The sequence below is a fragment of the Syngnathoides biaculeatus genome, chromosome 6 (assembly GCF_019802595.1).
Source record: "Syngnathoides biaculeatus isolate LvHL_M chromosome 6, ASM1980259v1, whole genome shotgun sequence".
Lineage (NCBI taxonomy): Eukaryota > Metazoa > Chordata > Actinopteri > Syngnathiformes > Syngnathidae > Syngnathoides > Syngnathoides biaculeatus.
In genome coordinates this window covers 32,237,496-32,261,934 of record NC_084645.1, presented here as the reverse complement: position 1 = coordinate 32,261,934, position 24,439 = coordinate 32,237,496, and the positions used below count along the sequence as shown (strand labels likewise).

General features: G+C 42.4%; 1 protein-coding gene across 8 annotated transcripts in view; it reads left to right on the top strand.

Moving 5' to 3' along the window:
• The window catches only part of tln2b (talin 2b), a 95,303-nt gene that overhangs the window by 49,225 nt on the left and 21,639 nt on the right, over positions 1–24,439 (top strand). For 7 of the 8 annotated variants that reach the window (XM_061822857.1, XM_061822858.1, XM_061822856.1 and 4 more), the window contains exons 10-38: positions 2,522–2,677; positions 3,657–3,758; positions 3,852–3,928; positions 5,228–5,411; positions 5,937–6,050; positions 6,686–6,794; positions 7,732–7,940; positions 8,905–9,003; positions 9,328–9,495; positions 9,799–10,093; positions 10,983–11,149; positions 11,784–11,912; positions 12,773–12,886; positions 13,052–13,165; positions 13,273–13,407; positions 13,608–13,736; positions 13,852–13,954; positions 15,125–15,333; positions 16,704–16,823; positions 16,994–17,191; positions 17,662–17,801; positions 18,356–18,449; positions 18,829–18,918; positions 19,014–19,136; positions 19,986–20,129; positions 20,414–20,599; positions 20,725–20,865; positions 21,521–21,702; positions 24,209–24,341. In XM_061822857.1, coding sequence (XP_061678841.1) covers positions 2,522–2,677; positions 3,657–3,758; positions 3,852–3,928; positions 5,228–5,411; positions 5,937–6,050; positions 6,686–6,794; positions 7,732–7,940; positions 8,905–9,003; positions 9,328–9,495; positions 9,799–10,093; positions 10,983–11,149; positions 11,784–11,912; positions 12,773–12,886; positions 13,052–13,165; positions 13,273–13,407; positions 13,608–13,736; positions 13,852–13,954; positions 15,125–15,333; positions 16,704–16,823; positions 16,994–17,191; positions 17,662–17,801; positions 18,356–18,449; positions 18,829–18,918; positions 19,014–19,136; positions 19,986–20,129; positions 20,414–20,599; positions 20,725–20,865; positions 21,521–21,702; positions 24,209–24,341 — 4,164 coding nt within the window. Of the gene's footprint in view, positions 1–2,230; positions 2,368–2,521; positions 2,678–3,656; positions 3,759–3,851; positions 3,929–5,227; positions 5,412–5,936; positions 6,051–6,685; positions 6,795–7,731; positions 7,941–8,904; positions 9,004–9,327; positions 9,496–9,798; positions 10,094–10,982; positions 11,150–11,783; positions 11,913–12,772; positions 12,887–13,051; positions 13,166–13,272; positions 13,408–13,607; positions 13,737–13,851; positions 13,955–15,124; positions 15,334–16,703; positions 16,824–16,993; positions 17,192–17,661; positions 17,802–18,355; positions 18,450–18,828; positions 18,919–19,013; positions 19,137–19,985; positions 20,130–20,413; positions 20,600–20,724; positions 20,866–21,520; positions 21,703–24,208; positions 24,342–24,439 lie in introns of those variants that run through there. The other variant, XM_061822861.1, reaches the window with a different exon arrangement.

Below are 24,439 nucleotides of genomic sequence, written 5' to 3'. Positions count from 1 at the left end.
AGTAAAGAGGCTATTGATCGACCACAGCTTCATTTCTAAGCATACGCTACAGTATACTGTGTATCCTTTTAGGAGAGCATTTGGTGAATTTGCTTGCTAACAACTGACGTGAGAATTTACGGTTCTTCGTCAGTATGCACTCGAGAGAAGGCCTTTCAGCTGAGCGTGCATTCATTATATTTGAGGATAGACTAGCACGTTTTGCATATGACTGTGCTACCAATTATTTTCATACACTTGGGACACTGCCACTAGTTTGATGCGTGAACCCACCACATTGATTTCAGTGAGATGTCCGTGTTGATAATCCCTAAACCCGGGATTGTCAATTAATTGACTTCAAGCTATAGCTGTCCCTGCGGAATGATAAAGTCGACTAATCAGCTGGTCAGCTCAAACCCTGGAGGCCAGATGCCAAAATGTCATGAGTGGCTCTTTGGTCACTTCGCAGTTTCATGGAAATCAGTTCTGTAGTACTTCGCATATTCCTGGGATTACCCGGCAACTGGTCAAAGTTGTGTTCTCCTCTCACTGAAATCAAGATGAGAGGGACCCCAAGTCACTTACTTCTCGTCCTCGTTTTATTGCCCTCGGTACCTACATGTATTACTGAAACCGTTCTAATGTGTATTTTTCATCCGTACTCAACAACATGTATTGAAGTTCATTGGAAATAGAAGACGGGCTTATTACATCTAATTACAAGCTAAAGTATTAGCTATGCATATGTCCATACACTGATATGCTTATGGCACAATGCAATTATGTTAGTTTATGGTTTGTGGCAGTATTGCATGAGACCAGAAGATTGTTGCACCGACGGGTGTCATAAAAACTTGGTGCCCTAGGGAAGCAGGAAGTGTGCAACCCCCGATTAATGGACATGAAATGGAACTTTTGGCCTCATACTTGGAACAGAGCATGAGTTTCAGATTTGCTGTGGACTAAACATGAGACTGTACACGCATCTAAATGTAGAAGCGATCATCTGTGTTCGATGAGGAAATGTAGTGATGGAGGATTTCCAAATGCTGTTAAATAATTTAGAGCAACTGCACTTTGCTGTTGTTGCTAACAGAGGCTCAAGCGCACGCCTGAGTTTGTTGATGTGTAGTCTCCAAAGTTTATTGTAACCCTCCATTTATCTTCTGTCAGTCTTGAATCACCACAGGCTTTTGTCTGACAGGGGCCTTTTGCTGTAAACATCACAGATGGGAATATGTTGCGCATGAGCGCCGCGTACGCTTGTGCGTGTCGGCACAAAATAAAATGCCCCTTTCTTGTGATATCCTGCATGAGCGTGTTCGAAAACCTTGAACAAAGTTCACCTTTTTAAAATAACTAAATGCCCACTTAAGAAAAGAAAGAAATCAACTTCCTGCTCGAAGAGAAAATTGACTTCGACACTCATGTAATGAAGCGCAAAACAATAGCTTCTTGAAATAAATCTGTTTATGCTGTTATCATGGACATTAAGTTCCTTGCTTTTGTTATGAGCTACTGACCTTGTCGCTTCCCCACAGAGTTCCTTTTTTGCCTTTCTTAGAATTCTGTTCAAGGAATAAAAATAAATAAATAAATCTGACACACTGAAAAGTTCCGTTATCTTTGTTTTATTGTTTCATTTGTTACGTTTTTTTGTGATTCAGTTTTATTCTTCCAGAATGCGCTTATGGATGATTATAAACATTTTGTACTGTACAGAAAAATCAATATTTTGGGGTAATAATGACCGAAAAAACAAAACTCTAAACCTGTCATACGTCCAATGTGACAGAATTAGATCCGTCACTGCGCGGATGCTGTGCCAAAAAACTGTAATGCCAAAAACCAAATTTCATTGGTGCCTGAGCCAGAATGAGCATTTGAAAGTGATTTTAATTAACACTCGCCACATTACTTGTCATTTAAGACAGGTGGGAATTTTATTTGGGGTTAAGTAAGCAATTTGTTGAAAAACTAAACACATCATTAACACCAAAGGAATACTAGTAGGATTGATTGTGCTCGTCTACTGGATTTATGGTTTGTCTGTTTGTTGTGGCTTTGCATGTTGCTTTTCTGGAGTCTTGAAAACATCTGGATGAAACCTTCTCCCCTTTTGAGGATGGAGGTCCAAAATAATAGCCATTCACTCATTTATTTCCCAGGTGAAATCATTTCAGGCGTTGAAGGAGGCCTGCTCTGGATGTCCGTTGGCCCTGCAAAGAGGCTTACGATAGAATATATTTCCAGTGGGCAGAGAGTCAGTGGAGCTGCTCGGGCAGAGTGCTGGTTGAAGCACAATGCTGGTCCGCTGACAGTGACTAAAGCCTGTGGAGACTCTGCTCGATAAAGCAGCAGTTAAATAAGGCTGAAATCTGCTGGGTCAGTTCACAGCTGCCCTTCCGCTTCGTCGGGGGCTCAGAACGCCACAGGCGCAGCATGTGTATTAACACAGCATCTGTGTCTCAAATGAATCATCGTGTGGAGGTGTTTAGCGCTGGCATGAATACGATCTCGTGTTTTTCCTATCCGGCAGGAAAAGATGAAGGGGAAAAATAAGTTGGTCCCACGCCTGTTGGGGATCACCAAAGAGTCGGTGATGCGAGTGGATGAGAAGACGAAAGACGTGGTGCAGGAGTGGCCCCTCACCACTGTCAAAAGATGGGCCGCCTCCCCCAAGAGCTTCACTCTGGTACGGTTTGACTCCAGCATCATGTCCTCAGCATGTTGCCCTTTTCCAATCCCGTCTACCTGATCTATATTCCGTGTTCAGATTGAGTGAGATATGTCTTATTCATAAATTGAATCTTTTTTGGGACAGCACAAAACAGCATTCCTAAAATTGTTGATCTACTAGCCGGCTCGTTCGCTGACGATAACAATAGCTGCCTTGGGAGACTGTGCAGACTTTAGCTATATTATTTATTTGCAAGATTCTGGTGTGTTTGCTTTCGATATATCACAGGTGTCAAACTTTAGGCCTGGGGGCCATATCTGGCCCACCACATGATTTTTTGTGGCCCGCGAAGCCAAATCTAGAGTGTCAATTTCCATGATTCTTGTAAATATCTGTACCAAAATTTCAAATAGTCGTATATCATAAATGTTAAAGTTGAGATATTACAAGCATTTTTGCATTACCAAACATGAATAGTTGAAAAACACATTACCCTTGATTTCTGATTCCAAAACTAGTTCATAAATTAATGACATAAATATGATGAGATGACTAAATATTTGTGTTACACAGTCATAATGGCCCTCTGACGGAAACAGGAAGAACAATGTGGCCCGCGAGAAAAATTAATTTGACACCCCTGCTGTATATGAAAGAATTGCTCCTTTAAACAAATTAATAGATGCTCAAACCATAGCACACACATCACATGGAGAGTCCTGTCAGTCTGTTTTTGGATGAGTGCTTTTAAGTTAGCAGTTTCTGCGTGTCCTATTTTGAATCAGTTCTAAAACATATATCATGCTTGATTGAGGAGGAATAATGAAGGCTTTTATTCACTATTCATTATTCTTGATTCAAATCTATTATTTATCTATGCGCCCGGTTCCTGGATAGTTATATTTAGAATGTGCCAAGAGTGTTTTGTCGACATTAAAATCGTCAGATTTTAAATACCATTTGACTGGCCTTGAATCTTTCGCTTTCCCTAAAGGATTTTGGTGAGTACCAGGAGAGTTACTACTCTGTCCAGACGACAGAGGGAGAGCAAATATCCCAGCTCATTGCTGGATATATTGACATCATTCTGAAAAAGGCAAGCCCAAGATACGCCACTCTTTTAAACAATACGACACGGTTTGACCTCACATTTTTCTTCATTGTTGTCTGTGGCCTCCTCCGCTCACAGAAACAGAGCAAGGATCGCTTTGGCCTTGAAGGAGACGAGGAGTCCACCATGCTGGAAGAAACAGTTTCCCCAAAGAAGTAAAAAAGCTTTGTTGCCTGCGTGTCACTTGTTTCCCTCTTCCACCATTTCTACACTATGTGGACAAAAGTATTCAGTCGGGATGTTAATAACAGATTCAGCTCCACATTTTCAGCTATAACGTCTTCCACTCAGTGAGATTTCTCTCCCCCACCACAGGAAAAAAAAAAAAAAACATTTCTAAGTAAGGCTTTGTAATATGGAATTTTCTTGTTAAAATTAGTGATTAACATTAAGGGAAGAGTGAGGGTTTGAATGTAACCCCTAATTGCTTATTCAATGATCAAGAAGTGTATCTCAATACTTTTGTCCATGTTGTGTATACAGTATCTACTTATTTGTGATTGATGTGGTATATGCGATTATACTTGCATTCTCGCACTGTGGTTTGTCAATCACAGCAACACCAAACCAAATATTGCTGCAAAGTATTTGCACAAGCCACTGTTATCATTTTCTTTCACAAGAAAAACTTTCTGTTCAGAGGTTGACATGTCGCAAAAATGAAGACATCAGTTCTTGGAAATGGATGTATGCAAATATTTTCATTTCCCAGCTTGTTGCCGTTACTCCCGGTTTTCCCATGTGCCCTAGTAACCGATGCAAACAAATGCAATGCTTGTATTGCTCTTGAGCTCACACGCACATACGCATACACAAACACACACACACACACAAAAACTTGGAAGTTTGGATTCTCCGGTAAAATCGGGCATCATGCCCACGCTGCTTTCGGGGCCAGTTGACTCAATTTTCTTCGTACCAAACAAACTGCTGTTTCTCCCTCAAAAATAAACTAATTAATCCAAGTTATATTTTTTGTGCCAAGGAGAAAAACATTGTTCATTTTTCTCAATAATCATTTGTCAAGATATGCTTGCCCACCACGGCAACAATCATTAGAGCAAGCGTCGTTTTAATTCGAGCTGAAGTGTTTACAAGAAGCTCTTTCAGACTTTCTGTTTTAGTTGTTACACACTAATGTGACACAGTGATGTGACAACTTCTTTCATTACATTACTGCAAACTGTAGAACAAGCAGTGACATCTAACACCGGTTACATAGCAGTAATTTTTCATTTTACATTTACTGTACATGCAGTGGTTCTCATAATTGAACATGTTCCTAGAAAGTGCGCAGTGGAGTCTCACCAGCAGTTACTGAGCTTCACTTAATACTTCAAATTTCACATTTGATGCCCAAAGACGGCTCATTTGACTACAACGCTGAAAGTTTATTCACTCCATCCATGATGTGTGTATTTTTGTAAAACCCACGCGCTCTCCTCTGTCTCAAGGTCCACCATTTTGCAGCAGCAGTTCAACCGGGTGGGTCGGGTGGAGCACGGCTCGGTAGCTCTTCCGGGTATTATCCGCTCAGGGTCTGCTGGCGGTCCCGACACTTTCAATGTGGGCAACATGCCCTCTCCCCAACAACAAGTCACCACCGGACAGATGCACAGAGGACACATGCCACCACTCGTGAGTACATAACAATTTTTCCATTAAGCTAATATTATGCTTCAGATACAGCACTGTGCTTCCCAACCAATATGAGACATCATCAGTTGTGCCTCAGGAAATTATCAATTATCACTTACTTGGTCCACAGATTATTTATTTATTAGAAAATATGCAACTTTTTCAACTATCCAAGCCAGTGATGGGCATAACAAATCCAGCAGTGCTCAAGAATGCTGTTCTCATACCTATACCAGAAGCCATCAAAAGCATTTCTAAGGATTTGCTAGTACATTCATCTGGCCTAACAACTGCAGACCATACCATCCCAGGACCTCCTCAACATCCTCACCTCCAATACAGTAAAACTGTGTTTTAAAAGTGGCCTTTTATTGTCAGCCTGATGCACACCTGTGCCATAATCATGCCCAGCATGTAGATATGGCAAGCCTCTGATGTCAATGGATTATTTCCGTAAAAGAGATTTTGTTCCATGTAGATGTTCTTTAGCTTTTCTTCCCAACGCATGTATTTTATTGTTGTCAGAATCTAGCCCAGAAGGCCCTGATGGGGACGATCAACAGCAGTATGAATGCTGTGCAGCAGGCCCAGGCTGACTTGGGTCATGTGGACAATCTGCCTCCTCTTGGACATGACCTGGTTTGTCCTCTACTCGCACTTACACACTCACAGGCCATAAAAGAAGGTCCACCTGTGCATTATAACCAGATCCAATAATATAAAAAATCCTGCCTTTACAAAATAATATTTTAATTGTTGCTAATGAACCTACCAATCACGGTGGTTTATACGCCTCTCGAGGGCGTGACATCGACCGGGCTTGGTACAAGCAGAGAAACATTTTTCAAAGAGTTAAAGTTACAGCATCTTTGCAACGGCGGGTTTTATTAGTAGATTTGCACACAACTTGTTTACCAGCGTCCTTGTTTATCTTATTTTGTGTTGGAAAATTTAAAAAAAAGCTTTGAGAAGATTGGATTTTTTTGCCCAGCCTCAGCCAGACTCTGGTTCCAGCAGCCCCAGGGTACATTGAGTTTGACATCCTTGCTTTAGAGGGTGTTCCTAATGAAAGATTCTTGCAGTACATTTCCTGTTCTACATATTTTCCCTATGTTTAGACAATATCACATTGTGTCATTTTACTTTTTCTGCTCTTAATGCATTCTGATAATAACCGCAAATGTTGAATGGCGTCAGTACCAAATCCAACATTTATACAATATCACGGTCTTTTACTGTGTCTAAAGCTCCCTTTCGTTTCCTTCCACTGAAAGGCTTCCAGGGTTTGGGTTCAAAATAAAGTGGATGAATCCAAACATGAAATCCACTCCCAGGTCGATGCCATCACTGCTGGAACGGCATCTGTGGTCAATCTCACTGCAGGTAAAAGTCCAGAAGGACGTAGAGAAAAAATAGGATTTAGGTATCTATGAACACAAAAAAGGAAGAAATATTGTTCTCTACACTTGTACAGCATGTGATCATTGAGTAAAAAGTGATTACCTAATAACTGACATTGGGATACCTCACAGGTCAATTTTAATAACAGCTCCACTGATTGCTTCCCGTTTTGAAATAGTGTGTTGTCATGTTAATCATTACTGTTGTATTTCGTAGCTGTAGTTGATTTGCAACGACATTATTAGGAAATTGTTGAAAGTTACTTATTTATTGGACAAAAAAAGTTGGCTCTCTTCCGTCATTAAGATTTTGATTAGGTTTTTTGGGGGAAAAGCCCTTGATGTTGTGAGCAAGCCTCTTCAAATTGTGCAATTAATCAGTTGTATTTGCATGATATATAAAGAGAGAAAGAGAGAGAAACGTTAAATAGCAAAAAAAAAACAAAAAAGCTGAAATTGTTTTTCCAAAATGTATCTATCTAGTGTAAGATTTAAAAATGGCCCAAAAAACTGTAAAAATGAATTCCACATGGACATTCCATGGTCATGGCCCAGAAGCTTCCTCTAACAAGAAAACATTTGAGATTTCTCCACGTAGAAGGAATAAATCTTGTCGCTCTGAAGATCAGCTGATGGGCAGTGCATCTCTTTGATCCTCATGTTTCTTGGCACGATTTCAGTCGTGTCCCTGCTCGCCTTTCACTGAGTTTTAATCTTCCCTCCCCATCTGTTTGGTGACACTTCCTCCACCCTATAAATCGAATACAATTTCTCCCTCAATTTACTTATCTCAATAGAAATGTCAAGGGCTGTTCAAAATGTCGCTCCAATAAGTGCCGCCGTGGTACAACATCGTGCATGACGTGTACTCTGCAACATGTACTGGGGTGACATTAACCCACAGTGGCTTCACTCCACAGGTGAGCCCACAGAAACTGACTACACAGCAGTCGGCTGCGCCATCACCACTATTTCCTCCAATCTGACTGAAATGTCCAAGGGCGTAAAACTGCTCGCTGCTTTAATGGACGATGAGGTGGGCAGTGGACACAAGCTAATGGGCGCTGCCAGGATGCTGGCGGGAGCGGTGTCAGATCTGCTCAGATCTGTTGAGCCTGCAGCTGCTGAGGTGAGGCACGCATTAATTATTACACTGACTTGGACAAATAGCGTTTACCTTAACATTTTCATCAAAGACAAGTAAAGTCAAAAGTGTCAAGTCAATTGAGAGATTTCAGGTGTTTGAAACTAATTGGTGAAAACAATCTAAGAGTGATAAGTATGTAGTACCTCGTTGCGCAGATATAATGTGAGACTTTTTTTTTAAATACCAATTCAGGATTTTTTTGGGGGGGTTGGATAAAATGGAGCCCAAAGATGAACTTTGGCTCCGGTATGAGTTGCCCCGCCCCCACCATATAAGAGTGTAGTAGCTACCCCTAAACCTTATCCAGTGATTAAACCTTTGTCTTTTACAAGAAAAGGAGGAGTGAGGGGGGTACTTCTTTTTTTTCTCCTGTTGGCGTTCCAATTTGACGGTCATGGTGTAGACCGGGGCTTCGGCTTGTCGGTCGTGAGTCTGCATGCCACAAAGGCAAAGGTGAAAGAGCAAGGAGGGGAATTTTTTTTGTTTTGTTTTGTTTTGTTTTGTTTTTAAGTGAGACATGATATCCAGCATATGTAGCGGAGCTCCAGGCTAGCGTAGCCGCTCATGTCATGCAGAGAGGAAAAGAGCAAGGAGTGTGGAAAGATTTTTTTTTTTTTTGGAGTCAAGCTTGACAAACAGCATGTGGACCAGTGCTTCAGGCTGTTGTGCTTTTAAAACCACATTTTTTAATTTTCTTGGTGACTTTTTTTTAATTCTATTTTTAATCATTCAAATATGGTATTCTTTTCTGTGGTGTTTTAATCTCGCAGATTTTTTTTTTCACTTTACACACACTTTGAACTTTCTTCTGTAATCAAACTGGGAAAATTCTTTTCTGGGGGTGATTTTGAACACGAATACTGTGCTGGATGGAGCCCTAAAGGAAACACGAGTGAGAGTAAGCCAAGTTAGCCTTACGGAATGCGATGATGTCATCTTCTTTCAGTCGAGGCAGACCGTGCTGACCGCGGCAGGAAGTATCGGACAAGCCAGTGGGGACCTGCTCCGTCACATGGGGGAGGGCGAGACTGATGAGAAGTTCCAGGTGGGACCACACCCACTCCTTGTTCCCTTTTTTTTTTTAGATTATTGCACTACCTTGTGCAGTTTTGCGTCATTGATAATTTTGAACTGTCAACCTGATATTAAAACATAAATAATATTCTAGTCCACTGGTTCCTTTTCTTTTATATTGATCCTATAATACATCTAGATGTGAATTCATGGATAATTTGCTTACTCTTGTAAATCAGTGCAAAGTGTTATCTGAATTTATCTGATTTAGTAAGATAATAATGATGTAGTTGTATGCTAAAACTCTTTCCCCACTCCGTTGTCTTATCTTGGGACATTTTTTCTTGCATTGCAGGACACCCTGATGAACCTGGCCAAGGCTGTGGCCAATGCAGCTGCTATGTTGGTTCTGAAGGCCAAGAACGTGGCCCAGGTGGCCGAGGACACCATATTGCAGAACCGCGTGATTGCAGCCGCCACACAGTGTGCCCTGTCCACCTCACAGCTGGTGGCGTGCACCAAGGTAATGATTTCAAAGTTGTTTGGCTGCACAGCCAGATCAGTAGAGGGCATTGAAGAAGAGTGCAATGACAAAAACATGCATCATAATCCTTTTAAATTAAAAAAAAAAATGCCATGACAGTTGTTAATGGATAACTAGAATGACTTTGTGCACAGAACTCCCACAAGGGCAAACAATCTTGTTTTTTTTTTGTTTTTTTCATCATATCTGGTCATAGTATAGTGTTGTATTATCGTATCTATATTGTTAGAATTATTATTCAATCATATAATTATAATTGTTGGCTTGTTCTGACTTTTGCAGGTGGTGAGCCCGACCATCAGCTCCCCTGTGTGTCAGGAGCAGCTTGTGGAGGCCGGGAAGCTGGTGGATCGCTCCGTGGAGACCTGCGTCAAAGCTTGCCGCTCAGCCAGCGACAATGGCGAGCTGCTCAAGCAGGTCGGCGCGGCAGCCGGCGTTGTGAGCCAGGCTCTCAGCGACCTTCTGCAGCATGTCCGCCATTACGCCAGTTGCGGCGAGCCCATCGGACGCTATGACCAAGCCACTGACACCATCATGAATGTCACCGAAAACATTTTCACTTCGATGGGTGATGCCGGTGGGTACCCAGAAGTGAGGCTACGGCGGGGTGTGGAATAATTTGTATAGATTAGGATTAAACACAAATTATAAACCACTGTCATTTGATTAGAGCCAAACTTTTCATATAAAAAAAAACACACTCCAGTTCTGTGAGTAGGGGCCCGCTTTTAACCTTCCAGAACGATGCACTTTGTTCCTCAACTCTACCTTTTCAACAACAAATCAACGGTGATTTATGCCCACCTAGCAATCCATAGTCTCCAAGGCTGCACATGTAGGTTATAAAACATCTCGATGTCTAGTCTCAAAGGAGTGTGGTGAGTGATTTCCAACTGGAGGTGGGTGTTTAGGAAATGCAGCTTTTTATAGCGTGTGTGGTTGTGATGCCGCACGCTCTCTCTGGCCACAACATTAGTTTCACCTGTGCATTTTATTGATATCAACATAAAGCTGTGCACTCAGTGTCAAAGGGAGGTACAGATACTTTAGTGTAATAAGCCTATTATTGCTGCGGTTAGCAGCGCTGGAAAACAATGCATCATACTTATAAAGGTGTTTTGTTGTATTGGTGGGGGAAATGTGTGTGTGTTTTTGTAATATAGATAGCTACATTCACAAATAAAATAAAGCCAATCCATCCAGAGGCGAAATCAGAGTTTAGTGATGGTGAATGAGAGTGCTGTTAGCCCGCAGTCACGATTCCTCCACACAAAATTACTCGAGCGTGCCTTTATGGTCCTTTTTTTGCGCTGTGGGGAACATTCTCATGAAATAAGATCTTCTCCAAATCGTTACAGCTAAAAAAATGTCCAAAATATCTTGGTAAAGTGACAAATTCATATTCATTATAGTTATATAGTTACTTGCAGTGAATGTGTTTTCCCCCTTTATTGTGTTGTTAATAGGCGAGATGGTGCGTCAGGCCCGGGTTCTAGCACAAGCCACTTCTGACTTGGTCAATGCAATGCGATCTGATGCTGAGGCCGAAGTGGACGTTGATAACTCCAAGAAGCTTTTAGCAGCAGCTAAACTCCTGGCCGATGCCACAGCGAGAATGGTGGAGGCGGCTAAGGTACACACATTTATTTTTTTTTCAAATTAATGTATTGATTGACAATTTGATTTTTGTCACATTTACACTCTTTCTAATTTCATTCAGAAACGGATAGCTAAGTGAAACACACCTCCCATGATATGTTTAATCTATTGAAAAACACTACGCTTTTATTTTCCCTGTCTCTCACTTGATTTTATGGCCTGTAATGCCACATTGACTGCGGCGTTAAAAATGAGCGAAACTAAGTTGTGGTATTGCCTTCACTAATTTACTGCATACTTTCGGCGTATCTGCACACACTCTGCCTACCATCAAATTTTCACATCCCATTTAAAAGGGTGCAGAATCCGCGCCTTTTAATAGGCTTCCAGCCCTGGTGAGAGGGATGTTATCAGGTTGAGAGACACCGACGGGTCAAACGCTGCTTATGGGTCATTTTTCATCAGCACGTTAATTGCCACATCTGTGCTGGTATTATTGAGGATAGGAAATCTGACAATCGCCCTCATCACAAGCCAACCTAACACAGTAGCATCTATCGAGCCAATGTGATAACCGCGTTTATTTTTTTATTGACAAGATCTGAGTCGAGCTGTCATATATTGAGCCAAGGCTTAATTTGAAATTGTGAGTGCGTATGCACCCTCAGGGGGCGGCTGCCTACCCAGAGAATGAAGACCAGCAACAGAGGCTCAGAGAGGCTGCCGAGGGTTTGCGTGTCGCCACTAATGCTGCCGCTCAAAATGCAATAAAGAAAAAGCTGGTCAGCAGGCTGGAGGTGAGTCAAAAGTGTCAGCATGTTTGCATCTTTGAATTATTTGCCTGTACTCCTTACTGCGCGCGCAATTCCTGCGATATAAACCTAGGGTGAAGTCAACACAAGCTCAAATACCTCAACGTCGTATTTACAGCAGATATAGTGTATTTTATTTGACTTTTGTTCCAAATTGTGAGGTAGAAATCTCATTTGTCACGTGAACTGTGTGTTCAGCCTTGGGTATCAGATCACCCGTAATGAGTAGCGCCACTCGGGCCCAGCTATCAAACATTGTACATCACTGTAATAGTGCTAACGCTTACTTCCGTCATCAAGAGTTGGACGCTTGAAGGTAGAGCTGTCTGTTGGTGTGCATATGTGTGTGTGTGTGGGGGGGGGGGTATGTGTGCGTGTGCACAAATGTTACCCTGTGGATAAATTAAGCCCACTCTCCTCCACATTACCTCAGTGCAAGATGTCATTTTCCTGTCATCACTTCAAAGGTGGTGACAATTAATGTGCAGTGTATATTTAGTCTAAAGGACAAGGAAACTGCGGCATAAAAGCAGCACTCATTATCCTGTGAAAAATCACTTCACAGTTCACACTTATTTGAGTTTCATTTGGTGCTCTTTCTTCATGGAGCCTGTTCTCGCAAGTATCCCGTAGGATTTCAGTTGAAAATCTAACCAGCACTATTTGTAGAAAATACATTCCTGCCATGTCTGGGAGATTTCCTACCAAATACTTGTGAGAAGACATTGCTTAGATAAAACAGCTGTGGCTTACATGACAGCATGGAGCAAAATCCTTTACCGGGCATTTTTTCTGTTAACATTCATTTTCTATTAACCCAAGTAATCTTTGTGTCACTTGTGCAGATAGCTGCTAAGCAGGCGGCGGCGGCTGCTACTCAAACAATTGCAGCTGCGCAAAATGCTGCCGCTTCCAACAAAAACACAGCCTCACACCAACAGCTTGTACACAGCTGCAAGGTACAATGATCGTCACCCCTTTTTTTGTTTCGATTTTAAAAACTCCCTGTCAAATATCGAACACCTAAACATCACCCATATAATTTTTATTGCCAGAGAATGCACTATTTGTGCATTTTTTGCTAGCTTCCATCGATTACAAACATGCACCGTGTGCACATGTAGGCAGTAGCAGATAGCATTCCTCAGTTGGTGCAAGGCATGAGGAGCAGCCAAGCCCAACCCGAAGAACTCGGGGCCCAGCTTGCCCTCATCATGGCCAGCCAGAGTTTCTTACAGGTCAGACTTTCTCTTTCGTGCAGTAACATAATGGAAAAAATTGCTTTCAAGCTTCTGGTGGTGATGTGTGATTATTGACTTTTGGTTTGTGATTGATTCTACCTCAGCCTGGAAGTAAAATGGTGGTGTCTGTGAAGTCAGCTGTTCCGACGGTGGCTGACCAAGCTGCTGCTATGCAACTGGGTCAATGTGCCAAGAACCTGGCAACCTGCTTGGCAGAGCTAAGAACAGCCACCCAGAAGGTATTTATCCTTGACATTTGTTTAAAACGTTATCTAAGTGACACAGTATTATATTGGCACATAGATCTTCGCCACCACTTCAATGTGTGCAGTCCCCTGACCTTATCCAGAGCTAATGGGCTCCACATTTTCCTGAACGATGGCATCCTGTCCGGTTGGGCAGCATGCGAGTCACGGCTTCATCTTTGCATTGTTTAAAGGTCCATGAAGCGTGTGGCCCCTTGGAGATCGATTCGGCCCTCAAAACGGTTCAGACGCTCAAATGTGAGCTGCAGGACGCCAAGATGTCCGTGATTGACGCCCAACTCAAACCGCTCCCTGGGGAATCGGTGAGCTCATCATCTGCCCAGCGAAAACTCATTGCGCAGATAAGTGAACAAACCGCACAATGGGGCCATTCCAGTTTAATCGAGATTATTTTTGTGTGTCCTGCTGTTCACACAGTTGGAGAAGTGTGCTCAGGATTTGGGAAGCACGTCAAAGGCTGTTGGCTCTTCCATGGCCCAACTGCTGACTTGTGCTGCTCAAGGCAATGAACATTATACAGGTAAAAGAGATGTTTTCATGCTCTTTCACTCAGGTTAGGTTGGATGTAATCACGATAAGAATTACTGACTGTTGTTTTATTCCCTAAACTCTGGCTAATACAGAGGAAAATATTACTTTTCTCTAATGTGATACAGCCTTCAACGGAATCATGCAAAGACCGCTTTGCCTTCTTTCGGGCCCAATGCTAATCTCAGAGGAGTCATGAGGGTTCAGAGAATGTCTTTCCTAACAACGAATTGCTCACAGGCAGCTCATCACGCTGTGGCCCAAGGTCCTGCTGGCTACTCATTAATCTTATTTTCACTAGATTTTAACATTCAATCAGCGAAAAGCGTCTCTTGGCTGGTCAAGCCTATTTGGTGAAATTTTCTGCATTCATTTTAGTATGTATAAGACATTTGAGGCATCTGCCATGTGAGGCCATTTTAACAATGACACACTGTTTAGTTGGACATATGATAAAGGGTTGTTCCTTTTGTGGCAGTGCAATAGAATCCCCTGATTGTGTAAATGAAAAGTAAACCTCCATGTGTCTTGCCTGAAGCCTATCAACATAAAGCATATTACTGTTTAATTACTCCTATTAATGTTGTGTGCATATGTGTGTGTGTGTGTGTGTGTGTGTGTGTGTGTGTGTGTGTGTGTGTGTGTGTGTGTGTGTGTGTGTGTGTGTGTATATACATTGTGTTGTCCCATGCACAAAAAGCCAACTAGATTATATTTTATGTAAATAACAGATAGGATGCCAAGAAAAAAAAAACTTTGACTGTTAAACTGGGAATATGTAGAGATTTCTTTATAATTTAGTTCAGTCTGTCTATTTATATATAGTGTGTGTGTATCTACGAACAATCATTAACCAGTTGAGCACTGGATTCAGAATCATCTTCAAAATAGGGTTCACCCATCTTCTGTGAATTTCCTCAAGACAACTCATAATGTGGATAAATGCTCTGCGTCCTCTTGTCTTGCCTGTTAGGATAAGTTATTGTCTCCTAGGGGAGCTTCTGTATATCTGATAGCTATTGTGTTTGTAGTATCGTTGATAGTGAATGTTGTTTGCTCACAGTTATTATGGTACAAAAATTCTGGTGTTTCCGCCAGCAATATCTTTCTGCTAACTGGCAGACTTGGGTGTAATTCCGTTCTGCATCTGGTTTGTTTAAAGGTGTGGCTGCCAGAGAAACAGCACAGGCTTTAAGGACACTCGCACAAGCAGCCAGAGGTGTTGCAGCCAGCACTAAAGAGCCCCAAGCTGCGGCTGCAATGCTGGACTCTGCCCAGTGTGTCATGGAGGGCTCATCAATGCTGATCCACGAAGCCCATCAGGCCCTGGTACATCCAGGAGATGCAGAAAGCCAACAGCGACTTGCACAGGTAGAACTTCTTCGAGGATGTGACACAAAATTACCAAAAGAGTCCAATAATCTCAAGAAATCTCTGCACTTAAACTGCAAGCCCTACAACTAACATTGAATTTTCGTGACCCTTAGTCACTCCAGTGTCACTGCATTAAAAAAAAACATTATCATTGTATCAAGAATCCATGCTCTCTGGAACATTTCAGAAAACCACAATCACTTAACACTGTTCCTCACTACATCCAAAAATGCAGGTTAAAACTCTAACATGCAATGTGTAATTCATATATCAACAAGACTGCTGGCTTTTCTGGGCTCAAGATCATCTGAGATCGACTGATGAAAAGTGTAAAAGTGTGCCGTGGTCTGACGAATCCACGTTTCAAATTGTTTTTTAGTCATGAATGTCTTCTGGGCCAAAGAGGAAAAGGGCTATTCAGACTGTTAACAATCAAATTAAAAGCCAGCTAGTTGTGATGGCTGTGTGAGAGCCCATGGCAGAGGTAACTTGTACCATTAAAGGAGGACTTTGCCGAAAGTAATCGGAATGGGAGCACACATTAAAAGTTAGTATATGACGGTTCAGTATTTCTCTTAATGCCAGAGTTATCCACAGTTTTTACCAAGAAACATCTCTAAATTTGAAAATTATTATCAAAATTCCTCTGTCGCTCAGACATTCCAATGAGCCCGGCTGGAAAACTGACAGCCAATCAGCTTTTGCCACCCCTGCAATGCTTGCTGCTCTGACCCCCCATTGCTCGTGAAAACATTTCACCGAACAGAGAACGTCCATACAGATTTTGGAATACCATCCACTATTCTGCCATCCAAGCAATGGTTGGCAACTAGTTCAGGGTGTACCCTGCCTCCTGCCTCCTGCCTGATGATAGCTGGGATTGGCTGCAGCACTCCCGCGACCCTCGTGAGGATAAGCAGCTCAGAAAATAGATGGATGGATGGATGTATTCATCCAGACACAGTTTCTGGTTTCACTATTTAACATTAAGTCAATCGCAGTAGTTTTCCTTCTAATAATGGACCATCCCTATCAAGTCTCTTCCATCTGCTCTAAATTGCAAGCGTTTCTCCTTCCCACAGCAACTATTATAACGCCCATTTGTTGCTATTTTCAGTCTGTCGTCTGCCTTCTGTGTTCTCTCTCAGGAGTGCTTTAGTAAAACATTTTCCCTCAGCCATACAGGGAATAAACATATTGTCTGGCATTTGTCTGCAACATGTATTAATGGCATAGATTACTGTGCACTGTGAGCCCGATTTGCATTTGAGATGCTTCACACTATTGCTCTGGGACATTGCATTATGCGCTACATTGTTAGAATGACTGATGGCAGTCTAATCATGGTTGATTGTCCTGTGTTTCAGGTGGCCAAAGCTGTGTCGCACTCGCTGAATAATTGTGTAAACTGCCTGCCAGGCCAGAAGGATGTTGACATGGCTCTCAGGAGCATCGGAGAAGCCAGCAAGAAACTGCTGGTGGACATTGTGAGCGCTGCTGCATTTTTTTTTCTCGAGTTTCTATTCATGTTTATTGACGGAAAAGCATGTACAGTATACTTGGAAGTTTTGGACCTGATTGAAAATGTTGATTGCATTTGGCTTGGTTTAGCCAATAACGACATCTACAAGGCGCCTTTTTCAATGTGTCTTCGAAGCTTCCTACCTGCAATAAGACATTCCAGGAAGCCCAGACTGATCTGAACCACACAGCGGCTGAGCTCAACCACTCCGCAGGCGAGGTCGTTCACTCCTCCCGCGGAACGAGCAGCCAGCTGGCCGCCGCCTCCGGCAAGTTCAGCCAAGACTTTGATGAGTTCCTGGATGCTGGTGTAGAGATGGCAGGACACACGCAAGTGGGTTTCATCATCGTACAACCACACTGAACAGTCCAGCGTGGATTCTGTTGTCACTATATTTGACACACAACGACCGCGGACAAAATGTCCAGATTTGTTTTCTTATTTTTGTCACATTATTGCCTACTATTCAATTTGTTTTCTAATTAGATAACCCAGGTTCACTTGGGCACATTCCTTTGCCCAAGAGCCAAATATAATGAGATCTTCTGATGTTCATGTTCTGGTTATTTTGTTCATTAGTGTGGGAATATCTTTAGGGATCTGAGCTGATGTAGCATGATACTCAATCTTTATTAAGCCTAGGACAGGGAACAAGTGGTGAGGAGTCCAAAATACATCATCTGCAAAATGGCACTATTTGTTGCTTTAGCTGATTAGTTGATACAATGTGGTTAATTTGGCTATTCAGTACAGCTTTGGAACCGAGCTTCAAAATCCTATTTTTCTTTTTATTGGATTTGCAGAGCAGAGATGATCAGATCCAAGTCATTGGTAATCTGAAGAACATCTCAATGGCTTCCAGTAAACTTCTGCTGGCTGCAAAGTCTCTGTCAGTAGATCCAGGTGCAGCCAATGCAAAGAATCTTCTTGCGGTTGCAGCAAGGTAAATAATGACTCAGTGCGATTATACTCCAGTGGAAATAATAAACAAATGCTCTCTGAACATTCTTCATCAAAACATTTCACCATATTTCACAATACGATAATCTTCATGTATGGTTGTAAGGATCCTTCAATATATTTTCTTATACTACCCTTGAATTGGCTCTTTTTAGTTTCTGCATGTGTATCCTCGAATCCTAGGATACCCAAACCCATTTTAAACGTGTAGCAGTTTTTGAAAAATACAGCCTTATCCGTTTAGTGTTGCTTCGGGGAGTCGTCTTCATCGTGGTGGAGAGAAGCCAGGCAGCTGCTCCCTGAGGGCTCTGGGCCTGACTGACTTCTCTCTGTCTAATTAGGAAGATGGACACCTTGGCTGGAAGCTAACTGTACTCAGCAAGCCTGAACCACAAACCTGAGACAATTCTGCCACTGCTGCACTTCCCTTTGTATTATTGCACAATGTGTTGTTAGCATGAATTGGGCAGCTGAAGGCACCTATGAGCGACTGAAGCCGAGAAAGTATGAAGTGAAAAGGTTGCCTTTGTGTTTCAGGGCGGTGACAGAGAGTATCAACCAGCTGATCACACTCTGTACACAGCAGGCTGCAGGACAAAGAGAGTGTGACAATGCCTTGAGGGAATTGGAGGTAGCCATCTTTCCATTCCACAACAGCATATTTCAACCTTGCGTTTAAACGGATTGCTTGTAGTCTCACTTTCAGCCTAAATTCTCATACGTCAACAGAATCATTCATTGGGGATACCCATTAAAGTCATCTTTAAAATAGATTAAATTACCCAAATGAACGAGAATGATGATAACGATGCACATTATCCGTGTTGAATACCAAGGTCTTTCATAACAGTAATCGGATTTTACTGTGCTTTTTACATTATTTGATTTATAACCTGATAATAGTTTCTTTGGTATCACAGTTTGAGTTCCAACCATCTGTATGCACGTGCGTGTGCGCGTGTGTGTGTGTGGGTATGTGTGTGTGTGTGTGTGTGCGTGCGCGCCTATAGGCTGTCAGAGGGCTCTTGGATAATCCCAGTGAGCCCATCAACGAACTGTCCTACTTTGACTGCATTGAGAGCGTCATGGAAAATTCAAAGGTAGATACCTCCAAAGTAAATTGCTCCACTATATGAAGCAGTCTGAGTGTTGGGTGACTGAAACCTAAAACCTTAGTTGTTTTGACCTGCCTTAGGTCCTTGGAGAGTCAATGGCAGGCATCTCTCAGCATTGTAAGACATGTGATGTGGTGGCTTTTGGGGAGTGCGTCGGCATCGCATCCAAAGCCCTCTGCGGGTTGACGGAGGCTGCAGGACAGGTGAGACTATTGATTTTTCTCATCTAAAAAAAAATATAAACTTTGGAAGCCATTCCAGCTAGATCGTACCATGTTACCCTTCAAGAAAATTTGACTTTCCGTGGCCAGAAAAGAACAAAAGTGAACTGCTCTGAAAAACTCGGGCATTCACCTGTATGGATAGGGTCTTTTTGCGTGTATAAGCCCTGGTGTTAATAGTGAAAAAAAAAAAATCAATACATAATTGCAAATCAATACATAATTGCATAAAGATACCAGAGGATGGCGGCGAATGAGTCATTCAGTGCCATTTATCATTGATGTATTAAAACATACACACATTACAGTATTCAGTAGTTGAAGTATTCAAGGCAAACAAACCAGCTACTAATGAGGCTCATCAATCGTATTAGTAGCCTACTAGCCGTTATCGCGCATTAGCACAAACTGACACGACATCACATGAATACAAATATGCACATTAATAATTTACACAAGCGGTACTAAGTCACTAAATGACACCTTTTGGCATTTATACTGGCTAATTGTAACGGCAAATTACACAACACAGGCTATTTGTAACTATATCCGAAGCAGAAACATACTTTCAGTTTCACTTTTGAGATTGCATGCGTTGCAAAGACCCCCAATGAAACAAGTCTTTTCAAACACGGACAAAAAATAATAATTATACCAACAGCAAGATCAAAATTCCACCAGATGGGGCCAAAGTAATAATTTTATTGTATTGTCCCATGCACAAAAAGGCAACCAGATGATATTTTATGTAAATAACAGAGGATAGGATGAGTTTAAGTGTCTTCTAGTAGGTTTATACTTTGGTCTGACTTGTTCCTACTTTTGTTTTAGGCCTCTTATCTTGTAGGTGTGTCTGATCCCAATAGCCAGTCGGGCTATGAGGGGCTGGTCGACCCCATCCAGTTTGCACGAGCCCACCAGGCCATTCAGATGGCTTGTCAGAGCTTAGTGGACCCAACTAGTAGTCCCTCACAGGTAGGAAACTCCAGACTTTAGACTGGGGGTGAGCAAAGTATGCCCATGGGGGCACTAACAGCCTGCTCCATTCTTCAATCCAGCCCACCCAGCCCTATTTGTGGGAGCTATTTTTTAAATTATTGGTGAATTTCTTATAGTTGTGAAGGAAATATAAAAGGAAGGAAGCAATTCTTAACTGCGTAGAAATCAAATGTGACCTTTAAGCACAAAAGTTTGCCTAGCAATCATGAAAATCCTATGCAATTGTATGCATCTCTCCCTGGCGTCCTTTGTTATGTCAGGTCTTGTCTGCAGCAACGATTGTAGCGAAGCACACATCAGCTTTGTGTAATGCCTGCCGACTTGCGTCCTCAAAGACCTCCAACCCTGTTGCTCGGAGACAGTTTGTTCAGTCAGCCAAAGAGGTGGCCAACACCACAGCCAACCTGGTCAAGACCATCAAGGTCAACTCGCCAACTGATCAAAACGTTGAGTGTGAATTTACTATACTAAATCCATTTTATCACGTGAGTAGTTCTGTGTAAAAGTCGATCCATGCGGCAATTACTTGTGATAGGTTGTCATGGGTTCATATGGAATGTCTTGTGTTTAGGCTGCTAATGGAGATTTTTCTGAAGACAACAGAAATAAATGTCGAGTTGCTACCACTCCACTCCTTGAGGCAGTAGAAAATCTGTCTACTTTTGCCAACAACCCTGATTTTGCGAGTATCCCAGCTCAAATCAGCAACGAGGTAACCATTCATTGAAATGACTGCACAAAACGTCAAATGTACTGTACATCATTTCTCTTCTCCTGCTGCAGAAACACTTTTTGCCTGAAATGGATCTCGGTGTTTGATAAGTACTTCTATTTTCAGAAAAATTCCATTACTAAATGTCATCTATTGAGAGTGTCACAGCTAGTCTCTTAAAATAACCCTGAAACTAAACAACACGAAAAGGTTTGTGTTGTCAATGTGTTGGGAATTGGGAGATGATTTTGTCTTCTCTTGTAATGTCGAGAAACGGATCACAAAGACACATTTTTATGTTTTCAGTCAGAACAGAAAAGTCCTCACCGAGCCTTCTAAAAGCTTTATGGCTGTAATCTGTTGAAGGGCAGTGTTTAACACCACTCACGCCATTACCGCTGCTCTAATCTTCATCTTGTTAATCTAATTGTTGAGGGAGGCTTTGCCTTGGATCATAAAGACTGAAGGTGTTTCTTCCTGTGTCTCTGTAAAGCTGTCTTTCTAATCTCATCCCTCACTTCGATTGCTCACTTGATCTTTCAGCCGTAGTATAAGGTATATTAACAACTTTGTCATACTCACCTAGCGAGATCCTCACTGTTCGCCTTGAACTGTAGATGTTATTTCACTTGCTTCAATGTTGGCTTTTCCACAGGGTTCAGTCGCCCAGGAGCCGATTGTTCGTTCAGCCCGCTCCATGCTTGATAGCTCCACTTACCTCATAGAAACAGCACGGTCCCTGGTCCTCAACCCCAAAGATCCCCCCACTTGGTCTATACTAGCTGGTCACTCAAGAACAGTTTCTGACTCCATCAAGAGCCTCATCACTTCCATTAGGTTGGTTTCAAATCTATTTTCTTTTTTCACACACACATGTCCTGTTAGTTTGGAGGTGTGAATCAATGAGACAAAAGACATAATAGCATGAAACTAAACAACTAATTGAAATTTAACAGAGGAAAAATACCTCTCCTTAAACCCTCACCTTATCGTGGTGTCCCAATGATTCGAGAAGCTAAGTTGTCCGGGTCTTTCTACCCCTGGCAGGATCGCCCATGGCAAACAGATTCTACTGTAGTTGAGGGACCAGATAATGTACGGCTCCAAAGATCCCTATTATGTATAAAAATACTATAAGATATTTTCCCTTACCAGGACGTGGGTTGCTCGGACCCTACTCTGGAGCTGGGCCTGGAGTTGGGGCTCGAAGGCAAGCGGGTGGCCGAGCCGCCGTTTGGGACTCCCATTGTTCTGCTGGGGGACTTCAATGCTCACAATAGCAATGACAGTGATACCTGGAAGGGTGTGATTGGGAAGAATAGCCCCGCCAATAAGGACACAAGCAGTTTTCCTTTCTGAGACTTCAGTGCTTGTCACGGATTGTCAAAAATGAACATTAAATTGAGGTGTCAATAAGTGCATTTGAGACCAAGACATATTAGGACTCAGTTCAATCGTTGTGTGGTCGTGTAATCGGACTTCCAGCGTATATCTTGGACTGCCTGGTGAAGAGAGGGGCAGAGCTGTCAACTGATCACCACCTAGTGGTGAGTTCGCTCCAATGGTGGGGGAAGATGCCAGTCTGACATGGCAGGCTCAAACTTATTGTGAGGGTCTGCTGGGAGCATATAGAAGCATCCCTGTCAGAAGAAGTTTCAACTCCCTTCTCTAGCAGAACTTTACCCATGTTCCACAGCACCATTGCTGAAGAGGCAGACTGGAGCTGTGGCCATAAGGTGGTTGTACCTTTCATGGAAATAATCCATGAATTTGTTGAGCGGTGAGGGATGTCATCAAGTTGAAGAAGGAGTCCGATCACGCCTTTTTGATCTGTGGGACTCCTGAGGCACCTGATGGGTACCAGCTAGCCGAGTGGAATGCAGGTTTGGCCGTCGCTGAGGCATAAAGTTCAGTGAGGCCATGGAGAACAACATTCGGGCAGTTTGGAGGGAATTCTGGTCCGTCAACCCGTATCTCAGAAGGGGTTAGCAGTGGAATATCACCACTGCATATAGTGGGGTTTACGGTGCTGCTGACCTTGACTCTGGACATTGTGGGTCAGTTGGGAGACTTCTGAGACTTCCTCAATTGGACCAGTGCTATCCCATGAGGAAGGAAGAGTCTGGAGTCTCTGAAGGGGGCTGCCTTATTTCTGGGGTTGATGTTACCGAGGTGGTTAAAAAGCTCCTCGGTGCCAAGGCCCCCAGGGTGGATGAGATTCGCCTGGAGTTCCCATAGGCTCTGGATCTTGTGGGTCTGTCCTGTTTGACACACCTCTGCAACATTGTGTAGAGATTGGGGACAGTGCCTTTGGATTAATAGACCGGAGACTGTGTTCCAACTACAAGGGATCACACTGAGCTTCCCACGTAAAGTTTATTCAGCGGTGCTGGAAAGAAGGGTCAAGCAGGAAGTTGAATCTCTGATTCAGGAAGAGCATTGTTGTCTTCATCCTGGCCGTGGAACAGTAGACCAGCTCTACACACTCGGCAGGGTCCCTGAGAGTGCAAGGAAGTTTGCGCAACCAGTCTACATGTGTTTTGTGGGCTGTTGTTGTGGAATGTTCGTAACCTTGACTAAGTGGAAGGAAATTGCTAGATGGATGGAAAGGTAAAATATGACAACAATATGAAATAAACTATAACTGAAACCTCTTATTTCTCTCTGTAATATTTGTACTATTAAGGTTGTTTTTCTTGGATTTTTATTATTTTGAGTTCCTGAACATTCCTAATTTTCACTTCACAGCTGTGTGACAGATTTATGATTAGAATAGTGCCATATTTTACCAAAGGTAGAGTCCAACTTTTTTAGATCAGACCAGGTTTATATCCTTGTTAGTATTATCCAAACCCTAAGGAATGGAGTCAATACTTGCTGATAGATTTCGGGAAAAGTAAGACAATCTGTGAAATTTCAATTCAAATTGAAGTTAACTGTGTTGATTGACTACGAATGTACAGCCGCTATTTGAGCAGACTGCCGGGCTCCACTGTTGCCAGGCAACCTTACAAATGACAGGAGTACAAGAAGGCAATGTGGAGCTCCCTTCAGTTTGCAGTCTTTACACGTCACTTGTTACATGGTTTAAACAAACAGTCCCTGATAAATGTGTACGTGTGTTTCTTCCTAAATATTATTTTTTTCATTAAACACAACTAAGCAATTCCTAATGGACATGTGAAAGGGAAAAAAAAGGCAAATGGCTTACTTCGCTGCTCTTCTATTTTTTTCAGTCTCGAGTTTTAATGTTATATATTTAGTACAGTATTAAAAATTCAGTACTTGTTTGCACCCACATGGAACGGGAGTGCCTACATTTTTCAAACGTCCTCCCCCCTAGGGACAAGGCACCAGGACAGAAGGAGTGTGATTACTCTATAGATAGCATCAATAAATGTATCCGGGACATTGAGCAAGCTTCCTTGGCTGCAGTCGGACAGACCCTGCCCTGCAGAGATGATATCTCCATGGAAGTAAGCAACCCATCAGCTCTGTCTTGTCTGAGAGAAAGAGCTTAATAGGATCTGTAGTCTTTCTGTTGTGATTTATACCATAATTCCCTCCGCCGTTG